This window comes from Lagenorhynchus albirostris, chromosome 19, assembly GCF_949774975.1.
Source record: "Lagenorhynchus albirostris chromosome 19, mLagAlb1.1, whole genome shotgun sequence".
Taxonomy (NCBI): Eukaryota; Metazoa; Chordata; class Mammalia; order Artiodactyla; family Delphinidae; genus Lagenorhynchus; species Lagenorhynchus albirostris.
Window position 1 is genome coordinate 32,904,471 of NC_083113.1, and position 24,455 is coordinate 32,928,925.

General features: G+C 52.1%; 1 protein-coding gene across 4 annotated transcripts in view; it reads left to right on the forward strand.

Moving 5' to 3' along the window:
* The window catches only part of NLRC5 (NLR family CARD domain containing 5), a 77,408-nt gene that overhangs the window by 51,814 nt on the left and 1,139 nt on the right, over positions 1 to 24,455 (forward strand). For 2 of the 4 annotated variants that reach the window (XM_060132543.1, XM_060132545.1), the window contains 23 exons: positions 1,051 to 1,140; positions 1,329 to 1,391; positions 3,720 to 3,806; positions 5,585 to 5,668; positions 6,464 to 6,553; positions 6,949 to 7,014; positions 8,691 to 8,774; positions 8,862 to 8,945; positions 11,297 to 11,383; positions 11,898 to 11,975; positions 12,768 to 12,851; positions 13,176 to 13,259; positions 14,825 to 14,908; positions 15,566 to 15,649; positions 18,096 to 18,179; positions 19,820 to 19,903; positions 20,194 to 20,277; positions 20,412 to 20,489; positions 21,199 to 21,282; positions 21,371 to 21,442; positions 21,751 to 21,834; positions 23,026 to 23,109; positions 23,475 to 23,558. In XM_060132543.1, the coding sequence (XP_059988526.1) occupies positions 1,051 to 1,140; positions 1,329 to 1,391; positions 3,720 to 3,806; positions 5,585 to 5,668; positions 6,464 to 6,553; positions 6,949 to 7,014; positions 8,691 to 8,774; positions 8,862 to 8,945; positions 11,297 to 11,383; positions 11,898 to 11,975; positions 12,768 to 12,851; positions 13,176 to 13,259; positions 14,825 to 14,908; positions 15,566 to 15,649; positions 18,096 to 18,179; positions 19,820 to 19,903; positions 20,194 to 20,277; positions 20,412 to 20,489; positions 21,199 to 21,282; positions 21,371 to 21,442; positions 21,751 to 21,834; positions 23,026 to 23,109; positions 23,475 to 23,558 (1,887 nt within the window). The remainder of the gene's footprint in view (positions 1 to 1,050; positions 1,141 to 1,328; positions 1,392 to 3,719; positions 3,807 to 5,584; positions 5,669 to 6,463; positions 6,554 to 6,948; positions 7,015 to 8,690; positions 8,775 to 8,861; positions 8,946 to 11,296; positions 11,384 to 11,897; positions 11,976 to 12,767; positions 12,852 to 13,175; positions 13,260 to 14,824; positions 14,909 to 15,565; positions 15,650 to 18,095; positions 18,180 to 19,819; positions 19,904 to 20,193; positions 20,278 to 20,411; positions 20,490 to 21,198; positions 21,283 to 21,370; positions 21,443 to 21,750; positions 21,835 to 23,025; positions 23,110 to 23,474; positions 23,559 to 24,455) is intronic. The other 2 variants (XM_060132544.1, XM_060132546.1) reach the window with 1 other exon arrangement.

Below are 24,455 nucleotides of genomic sequence, written 5' to 3' on the forward strand. Positions count from 1 at the left end.
TGAAGCAGGATTGAACTCAATGGGCTCGAGGAACAGTCAGAAAGGCCAGTGTGGCCAGAGCAGAGTGGCCGGCAGAGTTGTAGGAGAGAAGGTAGAGAAATGAACCTGGGCCGGGTCACACAGGGCCTGGTAGCTGTGGCGAGGAGTTTGGGATTTTGCCCAAGGCAGAGGAACGATTTGTCTTTTCAAAACCTTAGTCTGGCTGCTGGGTAGAGAAGGGACCGGGACAAGCGTGGAAGCAAGAGCAGGGAGGGGGTTGTACAGCCAGGGGAAGAGATGATGGGGGCTGGGAATTGGTGGGGAGAGAGGGAAGTAGATTCAGGGTGGATCTTGGGGGTGTAACTAACAAGACAAGCTGATGGAGGGTTTATGGAGCGAGGGAAATGGAGACCCCAAGGATGCCTCCAAGGGCAAGATGGAAGCATCTCACTTTCTCTAAGGCAGTGGTTCACAGCTGGAGGGTGATTTTGCCCTTCAGGACACATTCGGCAACGGAGACATTTTTGTTATCGTGATGGCAGAGGTGGGTGGGAGGTCATGCTACTGCTGGCATCTAGTGAGTAGAGGTCTGGGATGCTGGTAAACTTCCTACAGGACAGCCCCCAAATCCAAAGAATTATCTCTGTAATGCTGAGCTTGAGAAACTCTTAAGGACCTAAAGCTTCCCGCTCCTTGTCAGCAAGGACTCACCTGTGAGTGCTTAGGATAAAAACAATATAATAATAAGCATGGGTATCGTGCTGGCAGTGCACCCTAGAGGAAGGTGTATAAGTAGTTCCGTTTTTCAGATAAGGAAACTGAGGTTCAGAGAGGTTAAGCTACTTATCCAAGGACACACAGCCAGTAAGCAGAACTAGGACTCAAACCTCAGTCCACTTGACCTCAAGCTCCTATTTCTCGCTCTTGAGTTCCTGTCTCCTTCCTTAATGCCTGGCTGACCCACCAGCCCCCCATCCTTTTCATTCGCCTCCAGCCTGTCCAGGTTTCTTGCCCACTGATCTTGCTTGGTTCCAACTTGCTCACATAGGGCCCCGCCCCTTTCCTACTCAGGCTGACCCAGATGGAACTGTCCCCAAGGAGCCCCCTCCTGCTGGCTGACATCTTCAGCCTGTGCCCGCGGGTTCAGAAGGTGGATCTCAGGTGAGCATTGCCCTGGGACAACCAGAACCTAGGAGGGTGGTGCCTGGAGCCTGTTGGATGTGAAGGGCTAGGATGGAGATAGTGGGACCCAAATCAGAGACTCAGCTGCTGGAGGAGGGGGGCCTGCCCCCTGGGGGCATGCTGAGGCTGTGGTCAAGGGTGGCTGACCCAGGTGCTGTCTGCTCCAGGTCCCTGCATCACGCGACCCTGCACTTCAGGTCTAGCGAGGAGCAGGAAGGCGGGTGCTGTGGGTAAGTCCCCCGGAACCGTGCCTGAGCAGCCCGTGGGGGTTGAGGACGGGCAGACTTGCCTCCTGGATGTCCAGAGCAGAGGACAGACTGAGAGGGCTGGGCTCCGTCACGGGCAAACAAGGAGTCCACAGCAGACAGGATTAGAGCTCAGGGGCCTGGTCTGCGGAAAAGCTTTAAATACCAACCCCACAAGGGCCTGGCACCTTGGGCAAGTTCCTTAACCTCTCCAATCCTCAGCTCCCGCAGCTGGAGAAGGGAGACGCCATATTTCAGGCCGTTGGCAAAGAGGAATTGAGGCAATGTGTAAAGCACGAGAGGCACTCACAGTTACGAGTGTCCCCCTGCGCCACACCGCTGACTCTTGGACCAGTGCTCTGTGGTTGCCTTGGTGACAGGGGAGCCAGCATTGCACAGGATAATGGGGCCAGAGAATAACCTCTAAGTACAGAGATGACGTTTCTGGTAGCTATTTGATGCCACTGGCTCACCGAGTGACCTTGGACCAGACCCTTCTCTCTGCGTCTCAGCCTCCTCAGCTGCGAAATAACAATAAATAAAGAGCTGATGTTTGCTGAGCATCTGTAGGGCACCATTCTAAGAGCCTCATGCAGATTACGTCCTATAAGCCTCACAGCTGTGGTCATGCAGCAGGAAGGGGTACAGCTGGGACTTGAATCCAGGGAGTCTTATAGCGCTCCTGGCCCAGGGGCAGGCAAACTTCTTCTGTCAAGGGTTAGATTGTAAATATTTGGGGTTTTCCAGGCCATAGGGTCTCTATCACAGCTATTCAACGCTGCCATTTTAGCTTGAAAGCAACACAGACAATATGTAAACGAAGGCGTGTGTCTGTGTGCCAGTAAAACTGGAGTCATGGACACGGAGACATGAATCGCATGTAATGTTTGTGTGTCATGAAATGTTACTCTCCTTTTGATTTTTTTCTCAACTGTTTGAAAATGGAAAGGCTATTCTTAGTGTGCAGGTCTTACAAAGCAGGCGGTCTGGGGCTGTAGACTTTCCAATTCCTGTCTTAACCCAACACTATCGTGACTTCTAGAAGACCTTCATAGTTTCCGAGTCTGTGATTTCCAAAATGTAGGACAAAGACCAGGGTGGGATGATTTTTAGGAGGTTGGGCCGATAGTAGAGTACTTTAGCTTCATTGAATTCCTCCCTTTTCAATTCTCTGATTAAGGCCAAGAGGAAGCCTCAGTTAGGTGTTAGTGTGTCTACAACACCTCTTAACATTTGCTAAGCTCCCTTTTAAATAAAGAGAGAGCTCTCAGCAGGTGCCAGTGTCTGGCTTGAATTTAATGATGATATTTTGCTCCTGTTTCCTGTATCCTTATGCTTATGGTCTGTTTGGGGCAGGCAATCCCAGTTTTCCATTGGAGTGAGTGATACAGGGTTTCCTTTTCCAATAAATGCATTAAATAAAAAGAATGAGCTGATTTAAAAATATGAAGTAGGGCTTCTCTGGTGGCGCAGTGGTTGGGAGTCTGCCTGCCGATGCAGGGGACACGGGTTCGTGCCCCGGTCCGGGAGGATCCCACATGCCGCGGAGCGGCTGGGCCCGTGAGCCATGGCCGCTGAGCCTGCGCGTCTGGAGCCTGTGCTCCGCAGCGGGAGAGGCCACAACAGTGAGAGGCCTGCGTACCGCAAAAAAAAAAAATTAAAAAAAAATAAAAATATGAAGTAAACAGTAGGGTAATAGGGAATTTAGGACTATGGAAAAAATCATGAAGGAGAGTAACAATGATAAAAATTTTAGATACTGGTTTTAGGTACTTTCTCATTTTAAGATTTTTTTTTTAAGTTGCTGGCTGGCTGTAAGCTGTTCATTTACTTTATTGTGTAGTCTCGGTGTAGGCCTCTCAAAGACACTTACTATTACTTTTGATTCCAGCATCAATAACCCTCTGCAGGAGCAGACATCACCCTTAGTCTCCTCCACTCCACCCTCATGTCTGTCGATTAAAGTGACCGCCAAGAGCTGTAGTTCACCTTGAATCAGAATCAGTCTGGAGAGCCTTGTTCCTAGAGCTTTTAATTCAGCGCATTTGGGTTGCGTTCCCAGAACATGCCTCTCACCAAGTTCCCAAGGGATGTTGGTGGGGGTGGTCGGGGACCACACTTTGAGAACCACCTCCCCAGAGGGAGAATGTTGGTGGGATCTGCTGTGGAGGGAGGTGGGAGTGGTGGATGCTGGATGTTTCCAGAGAATCCAAGCTTGGGTGAGGCCCCGCTGAAACTCAGAGGCCACACCCAGGACTAGCCAGGGCAGAGGGTCTGAGTGGCCCCATCCCCGGTTTGCACCCCTTCCTGCAGCAGATTCACAGGCTGCGGCCTCAGCCAGGAGCATGTGGAGCCGCTCTGCTGGTTGCTGAGCAAGTGTGAAGACCTGAGTCAGCTGGAGTAAGTCGGGCAGGAGGGGGGAGAGGAGCCCGGGAGCGTGTGCCTGGGTGGCACCGACAGGGTGTGTGTGCATGCGTGTGTGTGCACTCAGCACCTCTCAGGACCAGCTAACAGGGCATGGGATGCCTGGGACTCAGTCACGTCCACGTGGTTTCTCTGTCCCCATTTTATCCCTACCATTCCCCACTGCCACCATGGTGGAGCTAATTCAGGGTATGCCCTTGATCTAATTTGGGGAGCCCTTCACAAAGGGCCACAGGAGCCCCTTGGCCTCATGTTGATCAGGGCACTGGAGCTCTGCTGGCTGGTGGGGCCTGAAAGAAGGGATCCATTGGTTGGCCTGGCAGGTGGTTAAGAGCAACAAATGCCTCAGCCTGCGGAGGGCCCTGGAGGGTGGGGATTTGTGGGCTGTCGTATGGATGAGAAGTGGTATCTGTGTGGCCTGTCTTGGGTGCCCAAATAGTGCAGCCCGCATGGGTAGGTCAAACAAAGCTAATACCTATTGAGTAGTTTCTCCACTGTCCTAAGTGCTTTACATATTCTTTTTATCCTTCCAACAACCCTAAGTACTATTATCCCCATTTTATAGATGAGAGAACTGAGGTACAGAGAGTTTAAGAACCTGCCCTAAGTCACACAACTAGTACGATGCAGTCTTTGCTCAAAACTGTTAGGAGTCCAGCTTAGGACAAGCAGGATGTAAAGAGAGCTGTCTACCCGAAAAAACACAATTTAAGTTCCTGTTGTGACGTGGCCAAGGAGAGAAATGCGGCTGATGAAAATCATGTATTTTAAAGAAAGATGAATAAGCAAGATGTCTTTAAGTTTTCCTGTTTTTTCATTATAGAGGGAACTTTTGCTTATTTTAAAGATTACTTTATTAAGTGTCTTCCTGAGACAAACTAGTTTTTCATTTTTAAAATTTCTCAGGAAAAGACAAAATAAACAAGGCTTAAAAGTGTCATAATCAGGGGCTTCCCTGGTGGCGCAGTGGTTGAGAGTTCGCCTGCCGATGCAGGGGACACGGGTTTGTGCCCCGGTCCGGGAGGATCCCACGTGCCGTGGAGCGGCTGGGCCCGTGAGCCATGGCCGCTGAGCCTGCGCGTCCGGAGCCTGTGCTCCGCAATGGGAGAGGCCACAACAGTGAGAGGCCCGCGTACCGCAAAAAATAAAAAAAAAAGTGTCATAATCAGGGGCAAAATGAGTTCAAAGATGCAGGACAAAAATCAGATATTCCCGGACATGCTGATTATATTGTTTCTGAAACTGTAGCTAAAACCATAGAATGCTACAATGAAGGGAAATAAGAAAGTCTTCCGGTGCAATTTCAGATATTGCATTCTCAAATTAAAAGAAGAAATATGATAGATAAATACATCCTCCAAATATCTTTCTTTTTCCTGAATTTACTCTTGTTCAAAAATTATGGCTCCCAACGGATGCAGGCCAAGTGCATGGTAAAAGCTAATTGGTTTTTCTCTAACCCCTGAAAGCCTTCTGGAGGCACGTGAGTCCTGGGAGTGGTCACCAGATACTGAACGGGAAGATGAGGCCTGGTTAACTGTGGTGCTGGTGAAGGGGGTGGTGGTGATAATTCTAGTGGTGATGCCTAGTAGCAGTGATGGGATGGTGCTGGTGGTGATGACGGTGCTGTTGGAACAGAAGTAGTGCAGAGTGGTGGAGGGGATCATGGCAGTGCTGAGTGGGTAGAGTAGCAGTGATGGTAACTGAAGAGAAGGCACGTCTGAGCACCAACAACCTCCTCGTACCTCCTGCAGCCTTTCAGCAAACCTGCTGGGTGATGCCGGGCTCAGGTGCCTCCTGGAATGTCTCCCTCAGGTGCCCATCTCCGGTTCACTTGAGTAAGTGTCGAGCAGCTTCAAAGACAGCAAGGAGGAAGACTCCCCAGGGCCAAGAACATTAGTGGGCTTCTTTTGAGTCATCCCTAGAGAATTGCAGAGGACAAGGGCTGGGGAGGGGAAAGGGCTGATTCTTACCTTGACCCCTGCCTACCTTGGGTCCTTTCTTCCTTCCCTCATTGCCCACTATGGGCAGAGCTCCCACCAGACACCCAGGAGAGGCTGTGACTAAAGCTTGGTGATCCAAGTTGACTCCGGGTAGGGAGCAACAGTTCATCTCTAACCAGCTGCTGGGTCTCAGTTGTCCTGGCTCTTGGTCCATCCCATCCCTGAAGCTCCTCTGACCAAATCTATGGGACACGGATTTGCGGATGTCGCCACAGCAGGGAGGGTCCCTAGGAAGTCATCCTCACTCACTCAGTCGCCCCAGTGACCTGGGAGACTGGCGGCCAGAGCCAGGATACAACCCGTTGCTAAGCAGCTGGGCCTTGTGCTCTGGGCATCCCTGACCCCTGTGGGGCTGGAGTTGCCAGCCTGGCCTCATCATCACGCAGTCTCAGACCACAGGGGCAGCTCTCAAAGACTCACAGTCTGGTGCCTGACCTGCCCCATGTGGGGATAGCGCCCCTCTGGCCTCTCTCTGGACCTCAGTGTCTCCACCTGGAGAACGGACACTCGGACATTGAGGACGCTCCTCTGGGAGATGACAGCTGGAAGGGAAGAGACGAGGGGGGCTGGGCAGGGCTCCACTGAGGTGCTTCCCCCACCCCCCGATCCTGAACCTCTTTTCTCTTCTAGTCTAAGCCACAACGGTATCTCTCAGGAAAGTGTCCTGTGCCTGGTGGAGACTCTCCCCTCCTGCCCACGTATCCGGGAGGCCTCAGTGAAGTAAGGCGACGTTGGTGCCACGTTGGTGGGGAAGCAAGACTCGCACACTCAGTGGCCCTCCATCTGTGTGACTTGGGCAACCTCCGCCCTCTCTGAGTCTCAGGGTTCACTGAACGTGGGATCATAGTTTCCATCCTCTGAGGCCCGTGTGCCACAGGGCCTAGGGAGGCCACGGGTTAGGGAACACCAGGTTTGGGGTCCTTGAAGAAGGAGGTGGGAGTCTCCTCGGGTCGGCACGGGTCTCTCCTCTGGTCGTCAAGGGTCTCTCCCGTGGCTTCCACCCGCCCTTGCCCCTGAAGACCCAGCCCCCTTCCCTCCCGCACCCCCTGGTGCCTGGGTCCCAAGGATGCCGGCGAAGCTGGGCCCTCGGCTTCCATACACCCCTCTCTCTGCAGCCTGGGCTCCAAGCACAGCTTCCGCGTTCACTTCTCCCGACAGGAGGAGGCTAGGAAGACACTGAGGTAATTTCTGGTCTGGGGGGACGGGAAGGGGGGACAAGGGAGAGGAGGTTGACCCTGTGGTGGCCTCCATGCCTCCTTCCTCTCTGGGTCCTCTCCTCCTTCACACACCCTGCTTCAAGCTACTGCCTGGGTTTGCCTCTCCCCCACATCTGCCCCCAATCTCCCCTTACCTCCAGCCCCTGGGCTGGGCCTTTGCGTGGTATTTGTGCCCCTTAGCCACGTCCTAACTGTAAGTCTGGAGGCTTCTGAGTTAAGAGCTCAGACTCTGGAGCCACTGGGATAAATCTTAGTTCTACCACTTAGCAGCTGTGTGACCTCGGACAAGTGACTTAACCTCTCTGTGTTTCAATTCCTCATCTGTAAAATGGGAATAATAGTGAGACCTACCCTTTAGGGTTATTGTGAGGATTGAATGAGTTAATATATATAAAGTGCTTGGAAAGGCCCTGGCTTATTTGAGTGTTGTATCAGTTGTTTATTATTACTGTTATTATTATCCCCCCCGGTAGCCTTGAGCTCTGTCTGTCTCTCTCAGCCTTGGGTTAGTTCCTCTACATCTTACTTCACCTTTGGTCGTGGCCTCTGAATCGGTCCACTGCCTCTGGCTAGGCCTCCTCCAATCATCCCACAGCACCCGGAGGGGTCTTCCCAACACACATCTGAATGTGGTACTCCGTTGCTCAAAGCCCTTCGGGGGCTCCCAGTTGCCCTCAGGATAAAGTCCAAATTCCTTGGCCTGGTCTTCTCCCTCAGAGTCTGATCTGGCTGTCACCTCCCGCCATATTCCTCCTCACTCCCCCCACCCCACTCCACACACACACCACCCTCACACCAAGTATATACACACCACATACCACCCACCCACCCACACACACAGCACATGTGCGCACAAATCCAGCCACAAGGGATCTTTGTTCACCAAACACGCACTGCCTGATGAAGCTTCCCTGCTTCTGCGCACTCAGCCTGACGTTTTCTTCCCTACCATTTCTGAGATCAAATTCTCCTAATCCTTTAAGACCCAGCTCAAATGTCAGCCCCTCCTGGACACCTCTGGTGGCCCCTGTCCTATGAGAGGGAGCGGCCCCGTGGTGCTGTGCTAGGCCCTCTGCTCAGCCCGTCTGTCTGTGAGACAGTGTCCCGAGGCCTGTCTGCCGGCCACACGGGGCCAGGCAGTGGGAGGGCAGGGCCACAGCAAGAATCCCAGTCCCTCCTGCCCCCGAGGGAGCCTGAACTAGGGTGGTACTGGAGACTAGGGAAGCGGTCATGGGTTTGGAGTGTGGAGTCAGGCTGACTTGGATTGAAACCCGAATCTGTCCCTACTTCTTACCAGCTGTGTGTCCTCGGGTTGGCCACTTTCTCCGTCTGTAGGTGATGCTTTTGGGGTTCAGTGAGATACTACATGTAAGGCAGGCACTCCTGCGTGCTCACATGGCGCACCCAGAGGCTGGCCCAGGGCCTGCCGTATAGTCAGGGCTCAGTAAATGACTGACTCCTCGCACCTTCTTGGGAGGTGTCTTTCCAAAGAGAAGAGAAGCTCCCAGAGCAGGGGTTGCATCTTTGGCCTTTTCTCAGGCCTTTGGTCCAGGCCTTCGCACTCAGTGGAGGCTCCCCCATGTGTCCTGGCAGTCCCAACAGGCCTCGCCCAAACTCTGACCCTTGCCCTCTGCCCTCAGGCTGAGCGAGTGCAGCTTCGGGCCAGAGCACGTGCCCAGACTGGCCACTGGCCTGAGCCAGGCCCTGTGGCTGACGGAGCTCACGTGAGTGACCAGGCCTCGCCCGTGGGGGCAGCTGAGGGGTGGAGAGTCCCTGCCAGAACCTCTCTGGTAACTGACCTCTGTCTGCAGGCTGACCCAGTGCTTCCTGGGCCTGGAGCAGCTAACCATCCTCCTGGGTCTGCTAAAGTGGCCGGCAGGGCTTCTCACTCTCAGGTATCGCCTGCCCGTGACCCTGGGAGGGGGCCGTGGTGGGAATGGGGGGCAGAGGTGGGCTCTGAAGTATGGGTCCCCCCGAGGTCATGGTCTTAGCCGTTTCCTGCGTCCAGAGCCCTGCCACCTGCCTGTAGGACCACCCTGCCCATTAGTCCCAGAAACCCGCTCAGGCACAGAGAAGCCTCCCTCCCCAAGGTGGGGCCTATGTTTGGAGACTTCAGAAAAAGAGGAAACTGAAAAGGACACCGAGCTGAGGTCAGAAATAACATGTAACAAATATCATGTTTGTATGTTCACTGCGATCCTTTTAAAACTTTCAGAAAAACAGAAGATTCCAAAAAGTAGAAAAACAATTCTGAAAACTCATTTTCTCATCACCTAGTTCTGACAGTTGTTCCTGGTTTTCCATATTTGCCTCGAATTTTTACTTTTTAGGTGAAGTGTCTTAAAGTAAGTTATAGATCTCATAAAATATCAGTCCAAAATATTTCACCACAAGTCTTTAAAAAATAAGGACATTTTCTACATAATCACAGTTGAATTAGGACACCTACAAAAATCAGTAGCAATTCCTTAGTGTCAGGTATTACCCAGTCCAATCTCAAATTCCCCGCTCTCCCCAGATGGGACGGCTGGTTCTTTGGATCCAGGATCCCGTCAAGGTCCCATTTGCGTGGAGTGGTGATGGCTCTTCAGACTCTTAATGGGTGAACCGTTGACAAAATCGGTCCCCTGTGCTGTAGACCGTCCCACTTTCTGGCTCTGTCTGGTGCTTCCTTGTGATGTCATTGAGTTTGTTCCTCTAACCCCTGACTTTCCCGGAACTGGAAAGGCTCCATGGGATTTGTGTCTAAAACTACCTACTTCATGGCCAATACTGTGCACTTTTCAACTCAGCCCACGATGAGGCACATAGAGTCTGGTTGTTCCCCAACAACCAGACATTTTAAAAAATTGTGGTAGAATACACATAACATAAGATTTACCATCTTAACCATTTTTAAGTGCACAGTTCAGTAGTGTTAAGTACATTCACATTGCTGTGTAACCGAAACTTTTCACGCAAAACTGAAACTCAGTACCCATTAACCGCCCCCCCGTTTTCCCCTCCCCCCAGTCCCTGGCTTTCTACTCACCTTTCTACTCTGTTTCTGTGGGTCTCACTCCTCTAGGTGCCTCCTACAAGTGGAATCATACAGTATTTGTCTTTTTGTGATGGGCTTATTTCACTCAGCATAATATTCTCGGGGTTCATCCTTGTTGTACCATGTTATAGAATTTCCCTTCCTACTTAAGGCTGAATGATATTGCACTGTGTGTACACACCACATTTTCTTTAGCCATTCATCCATCAGTGGACGTTTGGGTTGCTTCCACCTTTTGGCTATTTTGAATAATGCTGCTACGAACATAGGTGTACAAATATCTCTATATCTCAGCTTTCAATTCTTTGGTGTAGAATCGCTAGATCACCCCAAATAGCATTTTAAAATAAAACTTGTCTTACTCTAAAAATAATGTGTACTCCTCGTAGAAATTTGTGGAAAACCCAGAAGAACGTAAGAAGAAAATAGTACTTTGAAAAAAAAATTCAACATAACTTTAGAAGCAGCAATGTTTTAAACAGCTCTCTTTTTTCCTGCTTCTAAATTAATTCATACAGGGACTTCCCTGGCAGTCCAGTGGTTAAGACTTCGCCTTCCAATGCATGGGGTGTGGGTTCAATCCCTGGTCGGGGAGCTAAGATTCCACGTACCTTGTGGCCAAAAAAACAGAACATAAACAGAAGCAATATTGTAATAAATTCAATAAAGACTTTTAAATAATGGTTCACATCCAAAAAAATCTTTAAATTAATGCATACACATTGTAGAAAGTTCAGAAAATACTGAAAACTAAAGAAGAAATAAAATGAAAACACTTCAAGAGAATTCTACAATTGAAACAATCACCATTAACATTTAATATATTTTTCTCACAGCTCTGTCTCCCTGTTCCTCACCATATGCGTTTTTCCCTTTCCATATATATTTTTCCTTTTTTAAATACAAAATTGGGATCATGTTTCATATACAGTTTTATTTCCTTATCTTTGCAACGTGACGTTATGTAGACCTTTCCTTAAACCTAAAAATATTGTTTAAAAAAATAATATTTTCCCTTTGGATGGTTGCATAACTGTTAGAACAAGGATGATGTTAATTTTCTGTTTTATGCTTATGCCTAATTTTAAATTTTATTGTTTTTAAAATCAGCAAAACCCAGAAAGCCTCTAGGCAGCCCCCTTGGCACTTTCCTCCCCGCCCCCACTAACCCTAGGCGACCTTCGTCTGTGTCCACCTCTGTGACAGGGTGGAGGAGCCGTGGGTGGGCAAAGCCGGGGTGCTCACGCTGCTAGAAGTCTGTGCCCAAGCATCAGGCAACATCACTGAAATAAGGTAAGTCCAGGGAGGAGGCCCCTCAAGTTCTTCATCTTTTCATGACCGTTGGGACCATCCGTCATCTAGACATTGGTCTCTTGTCCTGTGCGGTAATAGCTGCATCCCTAGTGAGTTCTCTGGGTCCCCAAGATGGCAGGAGCTCCTGGGGCATATGTGAGGGGCTACACAGACTTGTTGGGACTTGTGCAGTAGGCAAGCCGCAGGACCAGAGAGAGGGAGGCAGCCCCAGGTTCAAGACAAAGAGCTGTTAGATCCCAGACAGACACTGCTGGAAGTCCATGCTGGTTTTCTGGAAGGGGCCCCTGGTGACAGTAACACACACCATGGCTCTGTGACCAGAGGTGCCAGGATCCCATGGACTAGCTAAGAGCAAAGGCGCTGGTGTCTCACTGACCTACGTCCAGATCCCACTGGGTCTGGGAGCTCAGTCCGCTGAGCAGCCCCAGTCCCAGCACAGCCGATACTGGAAAGCTGCTGTGGGCCTCACGCTGGCTACCCCTTCCCTCCTCAGCATCTCCGAGACCCAGCAGCAGCTCTGTATCCAGCTGGAATTTCCCCATCAGGAGAACCCAGAAGCCATGACCCTCAGGTGAGACCCAGTACCTGGGGCCCCAAGAGAGAGGCTGGTGATGGAGGGAGGGGGAGAGGGGGGTACTGCTGCTTCTGACCAATAATTCTTATGCCCCTGCTCAGAGTCCTTTGATGCCCAAAGTCTCTACATGGCCTGTGAGATCTAGCCCAACCTACCTCTTCATGCTATCTATCCCTACCCCAAACCCCAATCTAGGCTCCAGCTAAGCTTCCAGTACCTTAAACACCACCTTGCTCTCTTTGACCTCAGGGCCTTTGCACAGGCTGTTTCCTGCCCAGAATATTCTCTCCTCCCTTTCCTTCTTCATCCTTCTTCACCTGGCTAACTCGACCTCATCCTTCAGGTCTCAGTTTAAATGCCACCATCTCAGGGAGGCCCCTCCAACCCACCCAGACTTAGTCAAGTCCTCCCATCCTCCATTCTTACAGATGCCTGGGTTCACAGCTCCTCTAATCCATACAGCACGTTTCTGGAAATTAACATGTCACCTCTTTGGGGGAATGCAGCCCTGCAAGTATACATTGTGAGGACTAGACCATAACTGGATCTCAACCCCAACTCACTTCCTTGGCTGGGTCCCCTTGTGCAGTGAACAACCTGCACAGCCATACCAGGTGCCCCATCCTGACCTCTCCTTCATAGTACTTCCCATGATTGATTAGTAAATTGGGGGACTTTATTTGATTAGCATTTATTTACCACCGTAAGAAACGCTCCTTGCAGGTAGGGACTGAGTCCCTGGTACTGAGCCAGGTGTTTAGAAGCTGCTGCCTCCCTCTCCACCTCCAGGCTGGCTCACTGTGACCTTGGGACCCACCACAGCCTTCTTGCCAGGCAGCTGATGGAGACCTGCGCCCGGCTGCGGCAGCTCAGGTCAGCACCCTGAAACGCTGTCTGGGGCCCTGAGTTCTCTGATTGACCCCAGTGCCTGCTCCAGGCCATAGGTGAGAGGCTGGCCAGTGCAGGATGGAGATGAGCAGAGCGTGGGGCTGTGCTAGCATTCTTGCTTCCCTCTGCAGGAGAGAATCACACCTGGCCAGTGGGGGAGAGCCCCAGGGTGGCAGAGGGGAGCCCTGCCCCACTGGGAGCTCTTGGGTGGGCCTTTTGCCTCTCTTAGCCTCCCCATCTTTGTGTGGTGTTTGATCCCTGAGGTGTGTCCAGCCTGAAATCCTCTGGAATATGCTTGGACCTTTTCAGCTTGTCCCAGGTGAACCTCTGCGAAGCCAGTGCTCTGCTGCTACAAAGCCTCCTGCTGTCCCTCTCTGAGCTGAAGCACTTCCGGTATGCAGACAAGACTTTCACTCAGGGCCTCCCCCGCCCTCCCCGCCCCCTGCAGCTCAGCCCCGCCCCCACACTTCCTGTTCTCCCCAACCCTGCGCTCAAAGGAGCTCTGTGTCCCCATCCCGTGGGCTGGGACCACACATGACCCTGGAGATGATGCCAGGGTTCACGGTCATCTACATGGCCATATGGCATGAAGGTGATTCCCTTTTGAATGCTCTTTCTTTTTCTTCTCTTTATTATTTGGAAATAATTGCAAACTAATAGAAAAGTTACGAGAAGACTGAGAAGCTCCATATGCCATTTTCCCAGATTAACCCTTTGTCATTATTTTTTCACATTTGCTCTTTTCTTCCCTTCCTTCTTCCTCACCCTTCCCCTCTCTTCTCCACCCCCCCTTTCTTGTTCTGAACCATTTGAAAGTAGGTTGTATAATTATGCCCCTTTGCCCCTTAATATTTCAGTGAATTTCCTAAGAACAAGAACATTCTCTCCCCTAATCCAGTAAAAGTATGAAATTCAGGCAATTTAACATTGATATCCTACTATTATCTAAGCTACAGTTTATATTCCAATTTTGCCAATTGTCCCAATAATGTTTATTGCATTTTTTTTTCAGTCCTGGATTCCATCCAGGATCACACACTGTGTTCAGTTGTCATCTCTCTTTAGTCTCCTTCAGTTTGGAATGTGTCCTCAGCCCCTCTTTGTGTTTCACGCTGTCATGACATTTACATGGCAGCTAATTTGTAGAACGCCCTTCTGCTTGGCTTTCTCTGCTGTTTCCTCATGCTTAGATTTAGGTTCTGCATTTGGGGCAGGAATATCACAGAGGTGCTGCTGTGTTCATCTCAGTGTGTCACATCGGGAGGCACACGATGCCTACTTGTCTCCTTACTGGGGATGTTAACTGTGATCTCCTGGTTAAGGTGGTGTCTGCCAGGTTTCTTCACTTGCAAAGCTACTGTTTTTCCCTTTGTAATTAACCAGTTATCTGGTAGGAAGATACCTTAAGATGATGTAAATATCCCGATCTTCCTCAAACTTTCACCCACGAATTTTAGCATCCATTGATAATTCTTGCCTGAATCAAATATCAAGGATGATGGTTGCAAAGTGGAGCTTTTGTAACTCTCAGTTCTCTTTTAATTCAACCGATCACATCAGGGGGAAGGTCTCCTTTTGGTACTAATATATCTTTAACACCCTCTCCAATACTTGCTACATTTTCTGTTTAAATAAAGATGCAGAGCTCATGGTAAATGACAGTAACTAGCTAGACTTCACAGTGATGCCTGATTATGACAGACACTGTGAAGTTGCTACCTGAATGATTGTGGTTTAAACAAGTATTCAACTAGTCCATGTTCCTGCCTCCAAGCTATGTCTTGACTTAAAGATTCCCTGATGGGAGAGATTTATGAAGGGAAGGAAGGTCCCCTCCCACTGCCCCCAGGAACCATTCCCCACCCCACCTCCTTGCCCTCTGCCATCAGCATCCAGAGCTCCCAAGACCCAGAGCTCCTACCTGACGTGCCTCCCTTTGGCCCTTTGACCCCCACCAGGCTGACCTCCAGCTGTGTGAGCTCCAGTGCGCTAGCCCACCTGACATCTGGTCTAAGCCACTGTCACCACCTGGAGGAACTGGAGTGAGTTGTGGGGTGGAAGGGTCCGGGAGGGGATGGCCCAGCAAAGGCAAAGGGTGGGGAGGACAGTTGTGCCTTTGGTTAAAGTAGGTGGTGGGACTTCAGCCTATTGCTTTTCTCCCTGATGAAGCCCAGCAACTCTGGGTGTGGCTTGGGGAAGGCTGACCACTGGGTTCTTGGTCCCAACTTTATCACTCACTCAGAGTGACCTTGGGCGAATAACTGTGCCTCTCTATAGACTTGGACAGCCTCATCTGTAAGATGGGGCGCATCGTCCTTCTCTGCCTAGAGCGGCTCTGGGTGTTGGGTAGAGAGAGAGCTAAGGGGCAGAAGGGATCATTGCACGTGTGTGTGTGTGTGTGTGTGTGTGTGTGTGTGTGTGTGTGTGTGTCACTTGTCCCTGGCTTCCTCTGGTGCAGCCCTCATCCAGGGCATCCTTTCTCAGCTGGGTCAGCTGTGACTGCAGTGCCCACCTCCTCGGGGACCCTTGGGGCCAGGAATGTCCCTGTGCAGCCTGGATAGGAAGGGTGGTCTGGGATCTGTGGACCCAGAGCCAGCCTCCTGGGGGGACTGGGGTGGTAAGGGGGGCTGATTTGACAGCTCAGCTCCAGGGGCTGGGCAGGCTTGTCTAACCCTCACCTCATGCTTGATCCCCTCCAGCTTGTCTAACAATCAACTTGGCGAGGAGGGTACCAAGGTGCTGACGGGGGCCCTTGAGGGCAAGCGCCGGCTGAAGAGGCTTGAGTAAGTGGTGGTGGTTAATGGGGGTGAGAGCGGGGGAGTTGGGAGCATGTCTAAGAACCTTTGCATCTCTAGTGAACACCACTGTCAATCTCCTGGATGGACTCAGGTGAGCTGAATGCCCTCCCTTTTCCTTCCTTACCTGGCTCTGGGTGTTATCAAAATGCTTGATCATAAGAAACAGAATACTCAGTCAAAGCAACCCAACCCAGAAATGTATTAACTCGTGTCACAGAAAATAATAAGGCAACTGATTTCAGGCTTGGTTGGATCCAGGTTCTCTATTTGTTCCCCCTCCTCCCTCCCTCCCTCTCTCTCTCTCCCTTCCCCTCCCTCTCTCCTCCCCACCCCCCATCTCTTTACTTCATCCTCAGGCAGGCTGTTCCTGCAGCTGCAGGTTCACTTTCTACCAGCCAAGTGGAAAGGGAGCACCTTTTTCCCTGTACCTACAACACAAGTCCCTAGAATAAGTCTCACTGGACTAGCCCAGGTCACATGCCCACCCCTAAACCAATCACTGTGGCTCTAAGCACACGATAATCTGATTGGCCAGATCTGGGTCACATGCCCATCCAATTATCTGGACTGGTCAGTGGTGGTATTTCAGGGGACTATTAACACAAGACAGGGAGACAAACTCTGGGCAGAAAAAAAACCCATAGATGACCACTGCCATGTGCCTACAATCGTTTCCTTAGTAACTGGCAACTTTTACTCTCACCTATAATTTGGAGTCACCAAATTCTTAGAAACGGTGGAAACAGCCTCAGTCTAAAGGACGGGTCCCCATCCTGCACCGACGCGACAGTGTCGAGACAGAACACCTGACAAGGCATCTTCTGCTTTTAATCTCTAAGTTTATCCGTTGACCCAAAATACACACGAATTATAAAAAGTTCCATCATCATAGAAATATGTAACAACGAACATGAAATCCCTGGCAATGACACCCCTGGGAAAACTTCTGTAAATGAGCAGTTTGTGAGTTTTCCTCCAGATTTTTTGGACACATTTTTGAATACAGTTTAAAAGCAGCTCTCTGACTTTTTGCCCCTTAACAATGAATGAAATTCTTCCACTTCGTCCCTCTTTGCATATCCTGGCAGGGGTCAGGGGGTGGTATTAGGGAGACCTTTGACCAGAGGGTCCACTGTCTTCCCACTGAGATGTTTCCTTGGCTTCCCCCCATGTGCCTGCACCTCTGCTCAGCCTCCCTTTCTTCTGGAAGCTTTTATTTGGGGTGGAGTTGGAGGCCCAATGAGGTCATCCATTGGCTCATTCATGCGTTTAACATATATGTGTGTTCACCTGGGCACCCAGGCCAGAGCCAGGAAGTGCTTCAGAGAACAGGACATGCGGGATCTTAGTTCCCTGACCGGGGATCGAACCCATGCCCCCCGCATTGGGAGCACAGAGTCTTAACCACTGGACCGCCAGGGAAGTCCCAATGATTCCTTTCTGTCTGAAGGAAAGGGATGGATCTTCACTCCCCAGAGGCCTCTTCCAGTTTCAGATCTGTCGTTTCCGAGTGTCTCCTCTCCAACAAGCAGCTCCCCTCAGATGCAGCCAACTTTTCCCACCTGTCCCTCTGGGTGAAATGGTTAGGGGTGTAGGTGCTAGTTAACAGCCACGCCACCTGGGTTCAACTCCTGGCACAGTAACCAACTGTCCCAGTTGAGCTGGGACAGAAAGTCCCGCATCCTGGAAATCTCCTCAGTTCCGGGCAAACCAGGATGGTTGTCACCTCTGGGTTGTACCTCAGGGTGTGAGCTTAGGCAAGGTACTCAACCTCTCTCTGTTTTCTTCCTCATCTTAACTCTGGGGATAATAGCTGGACCTACCCCCTCAGTGACTGTGAGGATTAAATGAGATCACACACATGAAGCACTCAGAACAGAGCCTGGCACAGAATTCACACTCTACAAGTATTGGCTGCTATTATTATTATTACTGTTATTATTATTATTCCTCTCTCCTGCCCAAGGTGGGGCCATAAGGAGCATGGTCCATGGGTAACACATGGTTGGGCCCAGGAATGGGAATCCTACAGCCTTGGGTTCTGTGCCTGATGCTGCCACTTTCTGTGTGTGACTGCTGGGCCTCAGTGTGCCTCATCTGTAAAATGGGGATAACTGTATATCATATCATCTCTAAATGGCCCTTAGTATGTGCTTGGTATGTGGTCGCTATGATGACTGATCAGTAGTCTGGGTCTAGTGTGATTCAGAATATAGAACTGCTGCCTGGATGGCTGTAATCATTCTTACAGAGGAAACAGCATTTGGATTTCCCAGTGCAGTTTTGTTTGTACAGTTTTGGGGGTTCTTTTTACACTGTGTGGATGTAAGTGGCTGTCTTGGAGATCACTGCGCATTGCTGAGCGCTCAAGGTCTGCGTCAGGGACCCAAGCCCAGTATGCCAAGTCCTCCTGTGGCCTCCTCTCCTCCAGCCTCAGCCACCTCCCACTGGGCGGCTCTACCCTGGCTGCACTCACTCAAGGACTAAGCCACATGACCCTCCTGCAGAGCCTCCGGTGAGTAACCAAGTGACCCCATAGGAGTGAGTGGGAGGAGGGGCTTCCAAGTTCTGCTGGGACCACCCATCTAGGGAAACACTGGGGCACCTCCCTGAGAACCCTCTGTGGCTCCTGTCCTCGGCACCTTCCTATAACCCTCCCAGGTCGGTGTCACAGCTCTTGCCTTTTACTGCCACCAGCTTCCTCTGCGCTACACAAGTGACCTGAAGGAGCTGAGCCCAAGTCCTAGGACAACCCTTCATGTGCACAAATTCATCCTCTGTTCTTGTTCATGTTTCTGATTCACGGTTGTGGGTTGCCTAGATTCTGCATTTCAAGCTCCCAGGTGATGCCAGTTCTGGGGGCCACAGACCACACTTTGAGTAGCGATGGTCCAGCCTCAGAGCTGATGACCTTGATATTCTGCCCTTGTGCCCCTGGCCACTTTGAGAAACAAATAGCACACGTTCTTTTCATGTGATTTTTCAAAATATGAAATATTGTGACTCGAAACAAACCCAAACAATGACACAAAGCATTGTTTTGTTTTTATCCAAGTCCCCGCCCCCCACTCTGGCAGGGTAGAGCATGTAGGAGATGAGCTCAGAGAGTTTGGGGGACCAGCTCATTTCACCCCAAATTAATTTACCGAAAGGCAGTTCCCTAAAAATTAATTTGCAAAACGTAAGGCAACAAAACAAACAACCCTCAGACTAATACCTCTGCATCAGCTGTTCTGTTTCGTTTGTCTCTTCCCCCCATTCACAGAGGCAGGGTGTGGTCAAGTGCAGAAAAGACCATAAATAGCCTGGGTTTAAGGAAAAGCCCACTATTTTTATAGATTAGAACAGGATGAGTTGTGAGAGACACGTGAAACTGACATTCAGCCGGGCTGGCCTGAAGATCCCTGACGTAGGGGCAGAGGCAAAGCCTGGCCGAACCAAAAAAAGGTGGCCACTGCTCCAGGCCAATGGCTCTGGCCTTTCATTTCCACCTTGCCTGCGAGGCCCTGGGCGTCTTTGGCCCATCACCTCCTCCCTGGGCCTCCGAATTCTCCTCTGGGTATTAGGTACAGTCTGCCCACCTTGCCCATCCCCCTCCCTCGGACATTTTGTGACTGACATATGAGTTCCTGGAAGTGTAAAGGCTTTGCAAACTGTGGAGTTCTTAGCACTGCACTTGCAAATGCCTTTACTCCTGACTAAGGCTTCTTGGCCCTGCTTCTCCAGTCTGAGAGCTGCCACCAGCTTAGAGGAGCTAGGGTGAGTTGCCTGTCCCTCCCCCAGACCCAAGACAGCTTTGGCAGGGGAAGGTGACAGAAGCAAGGGGCTCCTGGAGGACACTCTTCACTTCCTAGTGTCGTCACCTTCACCCACTTATATACTGCATCACCCCAGACCCAGAACCTCGGGAAACCCAAAGACAGGATATGAGAGTGTTGATTGCAGCAAGAAGGATTCAGGTCAGACACCAGGGAGAACATCCTAAACAGAAGACAAGAGTTTGGAGTCCTCACCCAACATAGGGCGAGAGGACTTTATCACTGTGGCTGAGGCCTTTCTCTAGACGTTGGCCTTCTCCTCTGGGATGAGGACACACACCAGAGGAGATGGGTGGCAGGCTGATGGTTGCAATTCCCCTGCTGTTCTCTCCCCAAGCTTGAGCCACAACCAGATTGGAGACACCGGTGCCCAGAACTTAGCTGCTGTCTTGCCGGGACTGCCTGAGCTCAGGAAGCTAGAGTGAGTGGCCAGCCCTCCTGACGGGTCCTCAGCAGCTACACCACGGTCCAGGGAGACTCTGGCTCCCCCCCCCCGCCAACCTCAGTGTCCAGGCCCTGGGGCTGGTTACCTCCTGGAACTGTTGATCTGGGGACCTTGAGCCAGCCCAGCCCCTGCTCTTCCCTGGGCCTCTCCGTCCCATCAGGCTGGGACAGCGTGTGGCGAGAATTCTGTCTCTTAGGGCCCTAGCAGATGTGGTGGGGTTGGCGGGGGACGGGGGAGTCAAGGGTCTGACGTCTGCCCCTCCTCAGCCTCTCAGCGAATGGCATCGGCCCGGCAGGGGGAGCACGGTTGGCGGAGTGTCTCCTGCTTTGCAGGCACCTAGAGGAGCTGATGTGAGTGTCTGCCCGGGTGGGCTGCCCTCTGTGTCCCCACAGGCCACCTGGCCCTTGGGTCCCCCAGTGGGCACAGGGCAGGGGTATGGAGCAGGCCAGCCTGGTGCTCAATTTCATCCCCTCTCCTCTTCCAGGCTCGGCTACAACGCCCTGGGAGACCCCACAGCCCTGGGGCTGGCCAGGGGCCTGCCCCGGCACCTGAGGGTCCTGCAGTGAGTGGCCCCCTGCCCGCGCTGTGTGCAGGGTTAGCGGGAGGGGTTCCCCAAGGAGCACTAGGGGACCGAGACTCCCATCGGCTGAGCTGCCCTGCCTTAGGGGAAACCGTGGCGTGTGCTGGGGCTGGCTGCCCCTCCCCCACCTGCTTCTCCCCTGCCTCTGGAGCCTGGGGCAGGGAGATCAGGAGACCCAGCCTCGTCCTGGCTCTGCCACCAGCCCCCTGTGGGCCCTTGGCCAAGCCCCTGCCCCTTCTGAGTCTCAGTTTCCTCATAGCTCAGCGTACCCTGTGAGCCAGTCTCCGAGGGGGAGTGAGGAAGTGTCAGCAAAGGGCTATGCAGGAGAAAAGCGACCTGCCACTTTACAGTTTATGTCCATGGTCTCATCTGAGCCCTGTGAGGCCGGGATTCCTACTTGCTCCATTTTCCAGGCAAGGGAACTAAAGCCCGGAGAGGTGTGGAAAGCTTACCCTATGAATACATCAAGGAGCCAGGCCTCGAACTTGGGATCTCAGACCCCAAAGCCAGGGCCCTTGATACCCACCCAGGTCCTATGTTGGGGGGGGAGAGGGGTTAGGGTGGCAGTTACCCAGAGACTGTCAAAGGTCTGGCAGTGCAGCCTGAGACAAGGCTCAGGGTGGGGGGATCTAGCCCCCCCAGTTCCCATACCTGGTCCCCCAGGCTCCCCTCACCCCTTCCCTTTCCTCAGCCTGACATCCAGCCGTCTTGGCCCAGAGGGAGCACTGAGCCTGGGCCAGGCCCTGGATGGATGCCCACACATGGAAGAGATCAGGTGAGTAGAGGCCGCGGAGCCTGGGCAGGGGGCCAGGCCCAGGGGGTGGTCTGGTGTTCCTCTCACAGGTGTCTCCCCTGCCCTGCAGCTTGGCAGAGAACAACCTGGCCGGAGGGGTCCCACATTTCCGTCTGGGGCTCCCACTGCTCCGGCAGATCGAGTAAGTAGCCTCCTCTGACTACCCGGGGAGCTGGGGTGCTGTAGGGGGCAGTCCTTCTCTGGCTGAGCCTGATACCTGGGAAGGCTTTTGAAGTGACAGAGGCCTCAGGTATGGGGGGAGCCTGGAACTAAAAAAAGAGGGGGCACTTTCCTAAGACTCCCAGCCTGCCCCAGATGCTGACCACTCTGCTTCCTCCTGCTGTGATTGCAGGGTGGGGAGAGGGCCACTAGGCTGAGGGTGCCCCTGACTCAGATACCTCCCTCCCATCCCCTTCTCCCTCCCATCCCCTTCTCCGTCTCCATCTCCAGCCTGGTGTCGTGTGAGATTGACAACCAGACTGCCAAGCCCCTCACTGCCAGCTTCATCCTCTGCCCGGCCCTGGAAGAAATCATGTGAGTGCCTGGGAGAGCCCTGAGCTGGGCAAAGTGGGCACCTGGGGGCCTGGTTCCTTCCTCCCTGGAGGTCTTCCCATCTTGTACAGGGAAGGTCATTCCTTCTCCAAGCTCCTCTCGAGGAAGTTTTAACACGTGAGCTGCGAGTGTTGTTTGTCTAAGCCATTCACCCTTTCCTGCCCATTTCCCCATCTGTGGAGGGTGAGAGGGGCAGTGGACCAGATGGAGATGGTTAGGACCATTTCCCCATTGTCCCTTTGGGAAGCGTCTGGATAGACTACCTCACTGGGTTTATGGAGCCTTGATTTACGAACCAGCTGTTGATAGTGAGGAGTGGCTGAAAGCAGCAGGCCCCCCGACCTGCCCACTGGCCAGGCCCACCTCCCTCTTGGCCATCAGAGGTGCTCAGACCTTGGGGCCTGGCAGTACTGCCTCAGGGATAAACTAGATTGCCAGGACTAGCCTGGGACCCTGAGCATGATGGGAGAAAATGGGATTTCCTTAAGTCCAGGACACAAGGGATTACAAGATTTTAGGTTTGCATCCTGAAGATTTTAATTCTTCTCATTACTTTACACCAAAGAGAAAGTCTCAGATCAGGGCTAACTCACCAAACACTGGTGATTATCCCTTTTTAGCCAGCAGGGGGCAGACCACAGGGTTAGCGCCTTAGGAAGGACGCAGGTTCCAGCCAGAAGTTAATACCATTGTTTGCACTGTATTTATCCTTGTAACTACCTTCTACTTAGGGTCCTTAACACAAGTCTTTCATTGATAGCAGTGATAAATGTTTCCTAAGATCAGTTTCTTAAAGTGAAAAAAAAAGAGGGGACAGAGGACTGATTTAAAGAAAAATATGAAACAAATAATACAGGCGGTACATGGATGTAGCAAAGTCAGGATGGAGGCGTACGCACGGTGGAAGTTTGGATCATGATGCTTCCACAGACCTCGTGTTCTGAACTCTCAGGACAGCCAGCTCCTAAGCTGTCTGGGTTCTGAGGGATGACCGGCTCGGGAATGGGGTGGGGAGGTAGGAAGGAGCCTCCCGTGCCTTGTAAAGCCTTCAGGGAGGGCCCGCAGGACCCCGTGGCGCTCCCCCATCCCCGTGGCCCCCAGCCCTCCCCACCTGCCCCCTGTCTCTACCCTCACTGCTCTCCTGCCACTGACATTGGCACCCCTACCCTGCAGGCTGTCCTGGAATCTGCTCGGGGATGAGGCAGCTGCTGAACTGGCCCGGGTCCTGCCGCAGATGGGCCGGCTGAAGAGAATGGAGTATGAGGGGCACATCCGGGGAAGCCAGAAGGGGGTGGGGAGGACCAGAGGGGGACCCGTGTCCTGGGGAAAGCCAAGAGTCCACTGGGTCAGGCCCCTAACTCCCAGGAAGCCCTCCTGGATTTGCTCACTCCGGTGCACTCCAAGCCCCTGTCAAGCTTAGCTCTCCCTGGGTCCCAGCCTTCCGCCTTCCCGCTGCACTGCTGAATGTTGAGTTCTCTAAGCACATGTGTGGGGAGCCTCTGTTCCCCCCGCCCAACTTGGCACAGGGAAGGGACACAGGGAATCACCCCTCCGGCCGCCTCCTCCCCATCTCACCATCTCACGTCAGTCTCTTTCCCCTTCCTCCGCCATCCGTCGGGAAGCCTGGAGAAGAATCGGATCACAGCTTATGGAGCCTGGCTTCTGGCTGAAGGGCTGGCGCAGGGGTCTGGCATCCAAGTCATTCGGTAACAGGACGTGCAGGGGCAGGGATGGTTGGGGCTGGGGTGAGCACACCAACCTCTACAATGTAAAGGCACCTCCTATAGGAGAAGGCAGGACCTGGGTCGGGAATTATCCAAAGAGACTTGGACCGCACCCTCAGGGATTTGGCAGCAAGCCGGCCTGGATCAAATCCCAGCGCTGCCAGTTGCCGATTGCGTGACTTTGCATCAGTAACTCAAGCTCTCTGAACCTCAGTTTCCTCCTTTGTAAAATGGAGGTAGTGATAGTATCTACCTCAGAGAGGTGCTCTGCAGAGTAAATGATTATATAAAGCACTGAGCGCAATGCCGGGCACATAGTAAGCACTTAAAATGGTAGCTGTCATCAGGACCACCACACCCAGTTGTATAGGTGGTGCACTGAACATCAGGGTATTGCATCTAAGGGACACCACTCACATAGTAGACGTGTTAGGTTTCTAGTAGTAGTGAAGCGCCTCGCTCTATAAAACAATATATTATGACAATTTCAGACGATGGAAGTAAAGTGTCCTAAAGAAGGGGAGCTTTTTCCTTATTTGTCCAATGTGTCATATGAGCATGGCCTGGGGAAGAAGCTAGCTCCCGGGGAAGAAGATTGAGTGGAGGGGACTTCCCTGGCGATCCAGTGGTTAAGACTCCACGCTTCCTCTGCAGGGGGCATGGGTTCAATCCCCAATCAGGGAACTAAGATCCCGTATGCCGTGCGTTGTAGCCAAAAAAAAAAAAAAAAAGATTGAGTGGAAGAAGTCCGGGTGGGCATGGGGGATACCATCTCCCTAAGGTAGCCATGTTGGCCTAATACCTGCTGCTGCCTACCAGGTAACTCTGGAAACAGCTCTTAGCCTTTGGGGCCTTGGTTTCCCCATCTGTAGGTTGGGC